This window comes from Lissotriton helveticus, chromosome 4_1, assembly GCF_964261635.1.
Source record: "Lissotriton helveticus chromosome 4_1, aLisHel1.1, whole genome shotgun sequence".
NCBI lineage: Eukaryota > Metazoa > Chordata > Amphibia > Caudata > Salamandridae > Lissotriton > Lissotriton helveticus.
This window is the reverse complement of record NC_136063.1, coordinates 834,470,970-834,486,328: the sequence shown is the minus strand read 5'-3', so window position 1 is coordinate 834,486,328 and position 15,359 is coordinate 834,470,970. Positions and strand designations below refer to the sequence as shown.

Here is a 15,359-nt window from a genome sequence, read left to right as displayed (position 1 = left end):
AGTATACCTATGTCTAACCTTATATCTGAACACATATACACCTATAAGTCACTCCTGTGGCAGGCCTTGACAATCCTGGAGGCAGAGTGCTTGGTTTCATGTGAGATGGTGCTCTAGCATGAGCTGAGCCTGTCTGCAGCTTTCGGAACCATGTCCTTATAGCTGTTCTGGGACATTGCCATACCATATACTCTTAAGTGCATTATGTACCTTGTGGTCAGATGCTATCTTTGGTTTGGCTTTATCAAAACATGTCGTGTAAGGTGTCATACGCTTTGGAATACTACCCCCTCGCCAATTCTGGCGACGGGGGTAGCATTCCACCCTTCTAGAGGGAGAAGACATGTTACTTCCATTAATCCCGGTTAAAGTTAACCAGAGCCTCAACATCACAAAATGGATGCTGCTGCCACAGACACAAGTCTGGCCTCCTGCTGCTGGACGAAACTCTGGCAGGGGAAGCCTGGACAATAGGTTTCCTGTCACAGGGAGGTGCTAGCACCACCCCAGACAGGAGATAGTGGATTGGGGCAGGGAGGGCTGAATGAAACTAGACACTGCCTGGGGCACACAGGGTGTCCCATGCATAGGCCAGTTCAAACCGGTGCTGGGGCACTCCAGCCCCAGCTCTGGCGTGAAACTGGAGAAAGGGAAAGGGGTGTAACCACCCCCTTCCTGGGTCCCACCCATAGGAGGGACCTAGCAGGTAGTCCAGCCCCTTGATTTGGAATAAAGGTAGGAGCTGTGGCCTTAGACTTTGGATTAACCTGACTGAAACTCTGATACGGAACTGTGGACCCTTCGACATCCTACTCGATGTAGCAGACTGAAGAATCTCCCTTGTGGTCAAGGAGTGACCACCCTGTGCAAGCAGGCACATCAAGCGCTCAACGGTTTGCTTTATCGTTGCTCCCGCCGGAGCTCGAACGACAGAGCCTGACAAGAACCGGACTTCCAGACATCCAACAGCCCGATCCACAGCCACAGCAAAGCTGAGACCTGTTGGCTAGTGGCCTCCGTGACGACTAACCTTTGATTTTCCAACGCTGGTCTGGTTGCTCCAGACTGGCCCTTGCTCCCCTGAAAAGGAGCAGCCCATCAGACCTTGCTGGTCTGATCTAGAAGCCATCTTCGATTCCTTTGTGGGTTGCATTTGCCAAGGCCTGTTGACTCCGAATCGAGAACCGACACCGCCGACAGGGAGAACCTTCGTGGGACAGTCCATGTCCAGCACCTGGTCGTCGTCGACACCTCCTGGTCCACGTGGCAGCGGAGTCAAGCTTCTCGACATCACCTGATCGCAACCCGACATCGCCTGGTTCCTTCCTGGTTCCTTCCTGGTCACTGGCTAGTGACCCAGACTCTGTCTCCTCTGCTTTCAGGTACTCTACATCTTCGATCCACCCTTGGATCCAACCGGACTCTTCTCTCCTGGCCGCTTGCAGCATCTTTTCTCCAAGGCTCCATAGAACTCCACGACGAAACCCGACACACTTTGAAACCTATGCACCGCTTCCTGTGGGTGAGGTAACGCGAGTACTGCAGTGCTCCTGTAGAGATTTACACTCCTAGTGTCCTAGTTTTAAGTGGTTAAGTTGTAGTCCAGTCGGAAGACTTCCAAATCTGCAACTTTCTAACTTTACGTACCCATTGACTTCTATTGGTGCACGCGTGTGCAATTAGACACTGCACCCGCATCCTGTGGGCCTCCTGCTCCCTAACTGCTGTTAGTCCAGTGTAGCCCCAGCGATGCCCTAGGCCTTACCATTGTTCGTGACGAGGTTCTTATACCACCATTTTAGTATATGGTTTTACGGGCCACCAGGGCCTATCCATATTCATGCAACTTTTGTATGTTATATTAAGTTACTTGTTATACGCTTGTGCTTCTGTGCTCATAAAGAGTTAAGGGGATTCATTTAGAAATAAATACATATATATTTTGAATATATAACCTGTGTGGTGTCCTTTCATTTGCTATTAAAAGGTTTGCATATGGTAAAACAGCTGGCTTCACATGCCCTCTTGAGTTTAGCCTAAGACTGCTTTTGTCCATGCTACCACTAGGATAGCTGGTCTATAAGGTTGACTTTACAACCAATCACCATAAGGGTTGTTTGGACTGGTGCAAGGTGCTCACTAGAATAGTGAACATCATATACCAGGCCAACTTCTCACAAACATTGGTTAGTTTTAGCTCCCTTAGTACCCCACCCATCCTCCCCGTTCTATGAACTGACTTCTAGGGTCAGGGAATCCCTTTCAGTACCTTAATTTTGTGCACCAGTGGTCAGTGTCTTGCCAGACTGAGCTTCTGGTGTGGAATGTCGGGTAAACAAACTGATGTCAGCTCGCGAGGGCGGCGTCTATGTAGCTACTGCAACGTCCTCCCGATGACCACAACGTCATCGACGAACACAGAGCCGACCGACACCACCTTTCGATGTGCAGGGGTACTGCTGATGAAAAAATTCTCCGGATCCAGTCTGACACCTGGGGGTAATTCTAAGGTAAGGAATTCATAACTAACCTATGTTTCTTACAGATATATTGTTACCGAAGGTAAGTAACTTGTTCTTTTTGAACAGTATTCCTGCCCGCTGGTTGGTGGCGTAGTTTGCCTCCTCGTAGGCAATGCCAGAAATTAAGTGCCCATTACATATATAGGTGCCACTTGACTCGCTGTCGTCAGTTCACTCCTTTCCACCCCGGATAGTGCTGATCCACTCAGAGCTACCTTTAGTCATTTTTTGATTGCCTATTTACTTAATTTTCATTGTGTAAAGGAATGTCCCCTAAGAAACTTGTTGTTTCAAACCATGTGGTACCTGTTACAGAAGATATGTGACAGATCCACACTTGGTGTGTTATTGGTTCATGGAGAGGGACTACCACTCGAAGACCTGCAAGGACTGCTGCATCATGCACCCAAAGCCGCTGCGGGAGCAAACCTTCAAGCTCTTCAACTTCAGATGACACAGACAAGGCCACACCCACGAACGTTGTCACTCTTGAAGTTTGCAAGCAAAGTCGGGTATGTCCCACAAACATGAAGTCGAAGAGGCCTTTGACTTCACCGTACCTGTCAAAGTCTTTTGACGCGATGTGAAAGCGTTGGCACTCCAGTCCTCGTGCTTCGGCAGAGCATGAATCAGGGTCCACTCCACTCTTCCCTGACTTTCCCAGAGCAACCCCTGTCCAGCATAAGGAATTTTGAAGCCATGCACCTAGTATTTGAGCGGCCTGGCCCCTCGCGAGCACCTTCAGGCCCTATTGGCTTGGAAGGGGCTCCCACTGGATCATCGCTCGCAGCTTCATCCTCAGTGCCAGTCGGGGCCCCATGGATTCTTTGCTGAATCTGAAACGGAGCCGCCTGCAAGACAAAGACCTTCCTCGGAGCCCACTCCAGTGCTACCGATATCCTACGGCGGTGCCAGCCCCATAGTCATTACCGACTCGAATATGAAGCCAGACAGGTACGCCGGGCCCATGCTCTCCATCGAAGCTAGTGCTTTTTTAATTTGACAGGCCTGGAGAAGGAGACAAATGGGAGGGGTCTAAGGACCCTTATGGATACCAGCATCCCCTCGATCAAAATGAGGCCAACTAGTATGAGAACCTAGTGGAGACCAGTCCGTTAGACACCTCACCTGACACTAGCTTGGTCTCTCCTCCTACCGTGACTACAGAGAAGTGGGCCTCTTTCACTATGGTTTTGCATAGAGTGGCTGAGGCCTGGAACCTTCAGCTATCCGCAGTAGTAGTCAAGACGAACCCATTGACAGAAGTGCTTCAGCCGGGAGTCGCCCTTTACAAACATTTAATCCCCTTGACGCGGAGTAAAATGACGCCACTTATCTTCGCACAGAGGTACTGCTTTATAAACCTCTTTATCCAGTCTGACGCCTGGGGAATATTATGAGGCAAGGAATCTATGGCTAGATAGTCGCTCCCAGATAAGGCATTACCAAAGGTAAGTAATTTGTTCTACAAGCAGTAGGTACATCAGGGGCGGCAGAGGGGTGACAAACACCAAGTTAACAAACAAAATCTACATAAACACGCAAAATGCATAATGAAAACATGTTACCACTTACAAATATATTTTAAGCTGAGACATCAAATAGAACTTAGTTGTGTTGGATTTAGGACCATTTTAACCCTCAGCACTGGCCACATGCAGATCATCAGCCCACTCCTATGCAATCACTGCTTTTGATTTATGAGAAACAGGCTAGCAGCTAACTTAAGGTTCCCTACAAAGTGAGCCAGCTTCATTAGCAACCAGTGACTCTAACCGACTGTGGTTGGAGCTAAACACGTTGTATAAGCTACTCAAGTAGTGCACTGACTTAATTTTATTGTTTTCCAGCACTGTGACATGATGTACCTGGAACATTTTCGAGAAGGCTGTTGAAATTGATTCGGATTACAAATTTCCTTCTTTCATGTATTTAAATTACAGATTTGTAATTTTAAGAAATTCTTACAAAGTGCAGCATTTAAATAATTAAGTTAATTCAGGTACCTGTGTTTCATCTGGTTTATTTAGGTTTATTTAATTCCTAGTATGCATTACAAATAATGAAAACCTTGTCATTTCTTAATAAGGAATGTCTTTTTGTTTTGAAGTGTGCTCATAATATATGTGAAACCTTCCGGACCGCAGTATGAAGTGATGTTAGAAGGCTCGACAGAGAATGCCTCTACAAAAACTACTGAACCTTCATCGGTTTCTCCACATGTTCCTCCTATTCTTTCCAATAAGCAGTTCATGATGTGGGGAGGAGTAACACTTGGATCATCCATGTAAGGATTAACCTATATATGTCTTCCCTTAGATCTTCATTGGATTTTAATTTCAGTCAGTGATTGGATTTAATATACAAGATTTGCTGTCTTAAATGTTTTCACAATTAACCAAGGGTCCCTAACTATAGTATTAGCGTGGATTCAAATTCTTATAGTTTGTTGATTTTTATTCTGTGTGATGATCTTTTTCCACCCTCACGAATGTGCTATTCTTAACCTGATTGTGTGAATGTTAGTTAACTTTAGCCTGGGAAGAACATTTGAATTGATACAGTGATACAGAAATACATCACAAGGATTTTTATTCTTAGTGTAATATTAACTAATGACGCAATAAAAAACCCACAGGGCTCATCAAAGAACAGCGGTCAAAAACAAAATTTGAAGGTTGATGGTAACATTTGAAATTGGTTCACTTTAAACCATATTAGCCCCATCAGTTTCTCTTTGAAAAGTAAAAAACAATATTTAGCTCTGATGTACATTGCATTTGCTTTCATCACAGGTAACTTATATGATGTCTTTTAATTACATTTTAAACATTCACTGAATTGTGTGAATGAGTTAGAGAGCGTATTCTAAACTGATACTGTGAAAGTGGGCCTAGACATTCATTTTCTAATCATTCTCAATGTTTTCAAATAAGCAAATAATTTGGTGTCTTGGACTACATTCTAGGTGCCTAGATATGTAGACCGGTATCATGGATATTTTTCATAATTAAAACTGCTTGGCAGACAGAATGAGAAAATGTGGTAGCATACTAACCTGTAACCTTGATCCTATGATCATTTAGCTACTCCTAAGGTCCAAAATAAGATTCTTCCAATATATACCGTAAGCACAGTCATTCTGGATTTACAGACCCTTTCCAGATGGTTTTTATTCTTTAACTGTATTATACTGTTATAACTGTATTATAGTGTTAGTGAGTTAGAGGTTATGCAGGCCCCTGATAGTTTTCAAGGCTTATTTCAATGGAGGCACTTCTGCCACATTCTGGCCTTTTGAGCAATGTTCTGTTCAAACCATCGGCAAACAGCTTGCCCCAGTATTGGAACTTTTATAGATTCCCATGCTTTTGTATCATTCCCCGTCGTCGGAATGGGAGTCTCGGTAACAAAAATATCATAGCAGTAGGTACAAAAGAGAGAGAGAAAAAGGCCTAGGCCTCATTCCCTTTTGTAGCATATCACCCTCTTTTTATAAAAGAGACCAAACTCTAGGCGTCAGCCAATCAGACGTGCCACACCCCTTAGAACCCTCCAGAAGGAACCTCAGAGCCTCAGATTTTCTACCGCACGTTGTGCTAGGGAGTCTCCATTGAGCTCTGCTCTATTCAACTCTTTAAAAAAGGATTTCTACAGTTTTTTCTCTTCAAAATTTCTTCAGGATCTCTTAGATTTGACTTCAGGATGGAGGACAAGGAGAAGAAGCCCCTTTTCAAACCCTGTTCGACCTGTGGCAGGAAAAGGTTGTTTGTTGAAGACAAACACAAGGACTGCATCTACTGCTTGTACCCAGATCATAAGGCAGAAGACTGCAAGATTTGCCGCACGCTTTCTACCAAGACACTCCGAGATCGGGCTGGTAGGCTGTTGACTTGGCTGCAGAGGCAAAAGGAAAGGTAGCATGGAGTTTCCAGTGACAGTGAGGAGTCTTCTTCAGCTGTTTCCTCAAAAAGGTCAGTTAAAAGGGGTAGAGGTTCTCCATTTTCCTCTGTGGAACACCTCCCTAAGGCTTCTAAAAAGACCCCCAGAGAGTCTAAGAGCCTAAGTCCAGAAAAATCTCGTTACCTCGGTGTACAGGAGAAGGCAGGACCAGCTACGGCTTTTAAGGGTGAGAAGACAGACCCAGCCTTCAAAAAACCCTCTTCACAATCTTCAGAGAGGAGTTCTAAATCCTCTACGACGAAGACGTCGTCGACGGGGGTCCCGCCGACGAAGAAAATAAACCCGGAATTGAAATTGGTCCCGTCGACTGGCTCGTCGACGGGAGAGTCGTCGACGAAGATATCGTCGATGAAGAAAGCGTCGACGGAACACTCTTCAACGTAGACGGGAGGTATGCCGATGGCATCGTCGACGAAGGCTTCGCCGACGGGTACAATGACATCGTCGACGAGGAAGACATCACCGTCGACGATGTTGACGACGATGACGTTGACGATTTCGACGACGGCAGTCTCGTCGACGAGCGAGACGACGACTTTGACGACGACGGCAGGCTCGACAACGGTTTCATCGTCGACGACATCAACCACGCCAATCTCGTCGACGAGAGTAATACCATCGTCGACGGAACCGTCGACTGTGATTGCTACGGAGAGAAGAGTGACAGTCTCACTTACAAGGATAACGCCAGAGATGACGTCTCCAGGGAGAGTGACTCCTTTACCTCCAACTTTACTGTTTGAACAGGGGGAGTCAGATGAGGATGGCCAGGACTTTTTTGAGTATGCCAATAGTCCATCCCAACTTATGGTCAAGTGTCAGAACACAGATTCAGAGGGGGCATATGACCAAGGCGAAGAAGGGTATTGTCAAGGAGCCCACTCGCAGGGATTTACACAGCAGGAGATGGTTTCAGTACCAACTTCATTCCTGCAGGACCTCCATAAGATGTTGCAGGACTACAAATCCAAGGCAGCTGGAATGGTTCAAAGTCCAGCGACACCTACGGAACCTGCCTCTACGGCTATTCCGGTGATACCGGGTCAAGCATCCCCTCAGCCGCAGCCTTCACTTCCACAAGCTCCTTCAAGGCCGGCAGATAACCAAGATGAGGAGGAATCCTCGGATGAGGATCAAGAGACAGACCATTACACTGATGAATATAATGACTACGTCATTCCGGACCCGGCATCTCCAGTTGCGGACCCGGTGGACTCCCCTCCTGCAGACATAGAGGGTTTTCACCAGTTGATGGAGAGGGCAGCAGGAAGATTCAAGTTGGCAATGCCTGCGCAGTCTACAGATTGTTTTCTTTATGATTTTAAAGAAACTCACCGAAAAACGACAAGATCTATACCAATTGTTGACTATTTATGGGAGGAAGGAGTTAAGGTGATGAAGAATCCAGCGACGGTGGTCCCTGTGCTACCGCGTCTGGATAAAAAGTACAAAGCACCGGATGACAGACCAGCTGCCTTAACAGGCCACCCTAAACCAGATTGTCATTTCGCAGGCGGCACAGAGGAAATCACGAAATCCCTCTGCTCCATTGACGGCTCCTCCGGATCAGGAAGGACGGAGACTTTATAACGCTGGCAAACTGTTCTAGTCAATGGCTAGCCTTTTAGTGCGAGCTGCCAACGCTCTGGCAATATTGGGGAGATACGACCGCCAGCTCTGGTGTGATGTAGCCCCGTTCCTGGAACAGCTTCCTCCGGAATCCACTGCGGAGGCAAAGAAAATCTTGCAGGAAGGTGAGCCAACTTCTATGGAGATAATAGACTGCGCCATGGACATCGCGACAACGGCTTTTCGTACTTTGGCTGGAGCGGCAGTCCTACGTCGCCAGGGGTGGTTGAAGGCTACCTGGTTTCGACCAGAAATACAGAACAAGGTCCTGGATCTTCCCTTCGATGGAGAGGCGTTATTTGTTAACTAATAGATGACACTCTCCAAGAGATTAAAAAGGACACGGAGACCGCCAAGTCCTTGGGCACTCTCCAGTACCGCAAGTTCCCTTTTAGGGGTTCAAGAGGCAGAGGAAATTGTTACAGGGGATCTTACCAGCAACAACGCTATTCCTCTAATGGATCTGGTTATCAGCAGAACCGCCAGTCTTACCAACAAAGACAAGGCCAGTCTTCAAATTACTCTAGGCCCTACAACAAGGGCAAACAGGCTCTCCGAGGACGGGATACGTCCAGACGCCAATAGCGGCCTCTTGGCTCTGCCTACTGTTCCCTCCTCCAGGAAATCATCACTTGGCGGCAGGGTAACCAAATACCTTCAAAATTGGTCCAAAATTACATCGGACCGTTGGGTGATCAACATCATAAAACGAGGACATACTTTGGAGTTTACGGAAGTCCCACCACCCAGGCCCCCGGCAGCCATTCCATCAAAAAACCTGCATCTCCTGAGGCTCGAAGTTCAACAGATGCTCCGGAAGGGAGCAATAGAGCCGGTCCCCACCAATCAAAAGGGACAAGGATTTTATTCCAGGTTTTTCCTGGTAAAAAAGACGCTGGAAACATGGCGCCCCATTTTAGACCTCAGGGAGCTAAACACCTATCTCATCTCCCTGTCCTTCCGGATGGTATCCCTTCAGGACATATTACAGATGATCAGCCGGGGGATTATATGGCCACGCTCGATCTGGAGGACGCGTACTTTCATGTCCCGATCCACCCAGCACACAGAAGGTTTCTACGATTCACAGTAGCCAAGAGCCATTTTCAATTCAGGGTTCTTCCCTTTGGTCTTCGCTCTGCGCCAAGAATTTTCACAAAGGTGCTGGCGCCGGTGGCAGCATTTCTGCGAAGAAACCATTACCAAGTTTTCACCTACCTGGACGACTGGTTACTGAAGGCCCCGTCCAAAGGAGCGGCGCAGGACGCTGTTCGGGCTTGCACCAATTTGTTTCGGAATCTGGGGCTCACTCTGAACAGAGAAAAGTTCTCCCAGGTTCCCTCCAGAAGGGCTCGGTTCGTAGGGGCTGTTTTGGATTCAAAGCTCTCAAAAGCTTTTCCGACCCGGGAAAGGAGGGAGAAACTGGAAAGACTAGCTCGAAACTTTCAAGGAAAAAGGTGTCTTTCAGTACGCCACTACAAATCTCTGCTGGGGGTAATGTCATCTTGTATTCCCCTAATTCCTCACTGCAGGCTCCGGATGCGTCCTCTGCAGGAACAGCTAGACCTTCAATGGAAGCAAGATCACGGATCCTTCGAGGACAGAGTGACCATCACTCCAAGGATGAAAGAAGCAGCATTATGGTGGGCACATTAAAACAACTTGTCCCAAGGTCTATCCTTCGCAAACGTTCCATCTCCTCAAATGGTAACGACGGATGCATCATTGGAGGGTTGGGGAGCAGTGATGCAAGATCTGCATGTCAGCGGCCATTGGTCTCCTCGCGAGCAGAAGCTCTATATCAACCTTTTGGAGCTAAGAGCGATCAGGCTAGCTCTGCAAGCCTTCCTTCCGCGACTTCAAGGTTCACGAGTGCTGGTCAGGACGGACAACACCACGGCCATGCATTATGTGAACAAAGAGGGAGGAACCAGATCTCTTCTATTATCGCAGGAAGCGCAGCAGATCTGGGAATGGGCAATTCATCCCGAAATCTCACTGAAAGCCGAGCACTTACCAGGAGTGCTGAACGAAGACGCAGACAAGCTGAGCAGGTCATCTTCAGTAAGCCACGAGTGGGAGTTAAACCAGCAGGTTCTGGAACAGCTCTTCAGCAAATGGGGCAGACCGGAAGTGGATCTCTTTGCCACACCGACCAACAAGAAATGCCGGTTTTACGCCAGCAGATGTCACCACCAGGGGTCGTTAGGGAATGCCCTTTCGATAGCCTGGTCGAGGACATTTGTTTACGCTTTTCCTCCCATTCCCCTGATCCCGCGCCTCATCAGGAAGATGAAGATCGAGCCATGCAGAATGATCTTGGTAGCCCCGGCTTGGCCGAGACAATTCTGGTACACAGAACTCCATCTGATGTCGCTAGTTCCTCCGTTGCCGCTGTAGGATATTCCGGATCTTCTCACAATGTCCGAAGGACAAGTTTGGCATCCAGATCCACAGTCGTTACACCTGACAGCATGGCTCCTGAGCAGCGAGAGTTCATGAATCTTCCCCTTTCCAGTGAGATCAAAAACGTTCTCTCCCAGGCAAGAGCCCCTTCTACAAACAAAACTTACAGATTGAAATGGAAAAGGTTTTGTGTTTGGTGTAGGAAGGAAAAGATAGACCCTTTTACTTCAAAGCCTCATCAACTTCTGCCTTATCTGTTGTCACTGGCTAAATCAAATCTGGCCCATTCATCTATTAAAGTTCATTTAGCGGCCATTTCGAGGTACAGGAGGTCTGGATCTGGACCTTCATTATGGTCCTCCAGGATAGTCAAGCAATTTCTTAAAGGCTTGTTCAGAATCTAGCCACCAGTGAGGCCTCCGCCACCGACTTGGCATTTCAATTTAGTCCTTTCTCAGCTCATGAAAGCTCCATTTGAGCCGATTCATCGTTCTGACTTGATATTCCTATCTTGGAAGTTGGCTCTCCTCTTGGGCCCTCACATCAGCTAGGAGAGTTGGAGAGTTACAGGCCCTCACCACCCAGGAGCCATTCCTACAATTCAAGAGAAACACTGTAATCTTGAGAATGAACCCAAAATTCATTCCCAAGTACCATCGGACTTTCACTTAAACAAGCCGGTGATTCTGAAAACGTTTTTTCCTAACCCAGTTACTCCAGCGGAGAAAACACTTCACACTCTGGATGTGCAACGGTGCTTAAAATTCTACTTGGATCGCACTTAGGGGTTTAGGAGGTCTTCACAGTTGTTGGTTGCCTTTGGTGGTCCAGGCAAGGGTCTTCCACTGTCTAAACAGGGGATCGCAAGATGGATCACAGGTGCCATTCTTCATTGCCACGCTGCAGCAGGAAAACCTCTGGCTGGCAGGATTCGTGCTCATTCGACAAGATCAGTGGCATCTTCAACGGCCCTCTTTGTGGGGGTGCAAATTAAAGACATTTGCAGGGCTGCTACCTGGAGCAGCGTGCACACCTTTACTAAGCATTACTGCTTGGAGTCTTTACAGCAAGACGATGCGGCTGTGGGCCAGGCTGTCCTAAGGAACCTCTTCCAGTGATTGGTGAGCTTTCCCTTCTATCCCACCTTCCGTTGATTGCACAGTTGCATTTCTTGTAGCGTATTGACTGTTGCAATGTATTATTATTATACAAAATGTATTTGTGGTGTCTAACTGCTTGCTATTCTGATACAAAAGCATGGGAATCTATGAAAGTTCCAATACTGGGGCAAGAAAACAAGTTACTTACCTGTAACTTTGGTTCCCCAGTATTGGTAACTTTCATAGATTCCCATGCGCCCACCCACCTCCCCAAGGAAAGCTCAGCCTTCAGCAGATATGGTGTCGGATATACAACGGCTCCGAAAATCTGAGGCTCTGAGGTTCCTTCTGGAGGGTTCTAAGGGGTGAGGCACGTCTGATTGGCTGATGCCTAGAGTTTGGTCTCTTTTACAAAAAGAGGGTGATATGCTACAAAAGGGAATGAGGCCTAGGCCTTTTTCTCTCTCTTTTGTACCTACTGCTATGATATTTTTGTTACCTAGACTCCCATTCCGACGACGGGGAATGATACAAAAGCATGGGAATCTATGAAAGTTACCAATACTGGGGAACCAAAGTTACAGGTAAGTAACTTGTTTTCTTCTTTGCTCTGTGTCTATTCCAATGATCATCATTGTCTTGTTTAGGAAAAGCAGTAGCAATCTCAGTTGTACTGACGACTTCAATATTCTCAGCCCTCCTCTTTCAGGGATGCTATGGGAGTTGGGTTTACGGAACGGGTATCTGTTAGAAGAACAGGATTCTTAACTTGTATAACATTTACTTGGGTTTGATATATTCTTTGCAGATACTTTATGACCATCCCACCTCACACCTGGAGGATGATTTTTACTTTAACACTATGTTTTATTGTTGACTCCTTCCTTTACATCTTTTACCTTTAGGTAAAATTTAATACGAGTATGCCACCCGTCTTTGATGAGAAGTATTACTAATGGAAAAATTCAGGTCAAGTCTTGCACCTGGAAAGGAAGCTGCAAGATCAATTGTATCAATCATAAGTTCACTGGTTCAGTTTAAACAAGACTTGATCTTATATCTGCAACACCTATAGAGCAATTAAAACAAATTGAAACAAAGACAGGTCACAGCCAATGACTAGCTTTCTCTAACCGTACTGAAGTTGCAGAGCATTAATGAACAGGGTCATAAGTCTAGGCAGCCATTAATGCAGAATCTATTTCTTTGCCCTTATGGGGTAAGCGGTGCGGGCAAAAGATGTTTGTTTCAGTCTTCTTCCACATACTCTTCACTCTGAAAACTCTCTGAACACTAATTCGTGGACTTATGTTCCTTTGACATAAACCTCTCAAGCCCAAGAAGAAATATCTCTAATTAGGCCAAAACGGTGTGTCCTGCCATCGTGTTGCCTCACAACTAAAAAGTTTCCTTCAGTGAACTCACCCATAAAAAAAAATTCTTTTATAGTTGCAAGGACATTATGTCCTTGTCCTTAGGAGACCCTGGAAGCCACTGGAATCGAAATGCATTAGCACCATTTTTTTAGGACCTTGGAGACCACTTGGCACTGGGCCCATACCTATCAAAGGGCAATGACATAAAGAACCCTTTGAACTTAACTTTTAAGAGTCTGGTTTCAGAACATCTTGTTCCTAGTTAGTTAGTTTAATGTACACACTGTAGGAAAGTAGCGTCTGCTTTCATGGGTATCCCCACTTTTTGCTGGTATTCTGTTTTTTGACTAGTCTGGTTAGGATCCTGCTAATCAGGACCCCAGGTCCCTAGTATATGATTCTGTAGTAGGGAATCTCTGTGTATAGTCATAATCTAGTGAATAGTCCCGCCCATGTGCGTGGACCCCGGAGCAATCAAAAATAATCTCTTAAGGTGTCAAAAAATGCAGACCTGCACAGACACTTAAGAGAGAATTTAAAGACAGATAATGCAGCCTATATCCACAGGCTACACTGTCCAGTACTTCAACTAGAAATTCCACCAAAATTCCACAAACAGCACAGCCTGTCCAGGTTTTTCCAGACAGAAAAACATGCTTTTACCAGAAAAGCCCTCAGGAATGATAGAGAGGAAGGAGTGGACAGACAAGCCCAATAGGCTGCCATTATGTGGCTCAGAACAGGATACTGTGCCTTTAAGAGAACCTTCCAGAACTCTCTCAGTATCCCAGAATGCACAGCAGGTCCCTTTTACTTTCAGTTCTTTTTCTGGCTCCTGCAAGCAGGACCCTGGAGCATTGAGCTCTCCCTTTTCAAGGGTTTATTGGTGATTTTTTTCACTTTTTTCAAATTATTTGAGTGCTTTTCTTGAAGTACTTTGGTGTTTCTTCCTTGTGTGTGTTTTGGTGCACTCATTATTTGTCAATATGCCTGCATTGTTTGACAAATGCCCAGAGTGTTCGAGGAAGAAGGCCAAGTCGGACCCACACGAGGTGTGCATCATCTGCCTTCCCTCATCTCATGTCCCAGAGGAGTGTGACATTTGCCAGGGCTTCTCTAGCAGGACCCTGAGAGATAGGATGAAGATCAGGCTTCAAGGCCTGGAGGACAGAAGACTGAAGGCACAAGGTGGGTCTGGAGGGGCTTCCTCTGCCCATGCTGAGGCCTCTGGGGGGCTCCCCAGGGGCTGGAAGACCAACAAACGTCCCCATTCTCCGTCGGCGTCGATTGCACTGACTACTGCGTCGAGAGGGATGACTGCAGTCTGTTCTCCGTCTCCCCAGGGCTCTGGGTTGAAGCGGCGTCGACGCTAGGCGTCGAGGGAACTAAATAGACCGCCGTCGAGATCACCGGTGACGATTCGACGGCGAGTGGTGGCCCGGCGTCGGCGCTCGCCGTCGAGGCGACACAGCCGTTCGCCGTCGGCGAAGAGAAGGTAGTCTTTGAGGGGATCCTTGACGTCTAGGAGGACATCGAAGTCACATAGGCGTTCGGCATCGAGGAGACCTTCGGCATCGAGACGAAGGTCGCCGTCGAGACGAAGGTCGCCGTCGAGACGAAGGTCGCCGTCGAGACGAAGGTCGCCGTCGAGACGAAGGTCGCCGTCGAGACGGAGGTCGCCGTCGAGACGGAGGTCGCCGTCGAGACGAAGGTCGCAGTCAAGGCGAATGCGTTCGCCGTCGAGGAGGAGGCGTTCGCCGTCGAGGAGGAGGCGCTCGCCGTCGAGGGGCCGACGCTCGCCGTCGGGTCGACGTTCTTCGACGCCAAAGAGGCGCAGAAGGAGTTCTGGCGCCAGGAGTCAGTCTAGCCGGCGCGAGGTGCCGATAGGGGATTCTCCATCGCCCCAGCTTAGAAATGAAGGCGGATCACTGGGCTCGGTGTACTCTGCAGTGTATACACCGTCTAGGCCGAAGTCGGTTACGCCCCCTCCTCCCTTGCCCAGGGGGCCGCCTCCGCGGGCTCCCACCCCGCCTCTACTTCCACCTCATCCTCGACCTCAACCTCAGCCTCAACCTCAGATTCCGTCTGACAGGCCTCCTCCGAGGGCGGCTTCGCTGCCTCGATATCCGACGCCTCCTAAGGGGACCCCTCGGCCGAGGGCCCCAGCCCAGGCCAAAGTCGCCGACGCCTGTGAGGCCGGCGGAACGCCCGAAGCCAAGGAGGTCGCGATCTCGCTTCGGTCAGAGGGGGAGATCGCGGAGTCGTCACAGGTCCTCAACGAGGTCACGACGGCGCCACAGGAGGCGCAGATCACGGTCCCGCACGGACTCTTCCGGGACCAGCACCTACTCACTGACTTTGTC

The 15,359-nt window shown here is 47.9% G+C and overlaps 1 protein-coding gene across 2 annotated transcripts in view; it reads left to right on the top strand.

Annotated features, from left to right (window-relative positions):
- CEP192 (centrosomal protein 192) overlaps nucleotides 1-15,359 on the top strand; it is a 2,224,848-nt gene that overhangs the window by 1,132,036 nt on the left and 1,077,453 nt on the right. For both annotated transcript variants that reach the window (XM_078687485.1, XM_078687486.1), the window contains exon 29: nucleotides 4,633-4,809. In XM_078687485.1, the coding sequence (XP_078543611.1) occupies nucleotides 4,633-4,809 (177 nt within the window). The remainder of the gene's footprint in view (nucleotides 1-4,632; nucleotides 4,810-15,359) is intronic.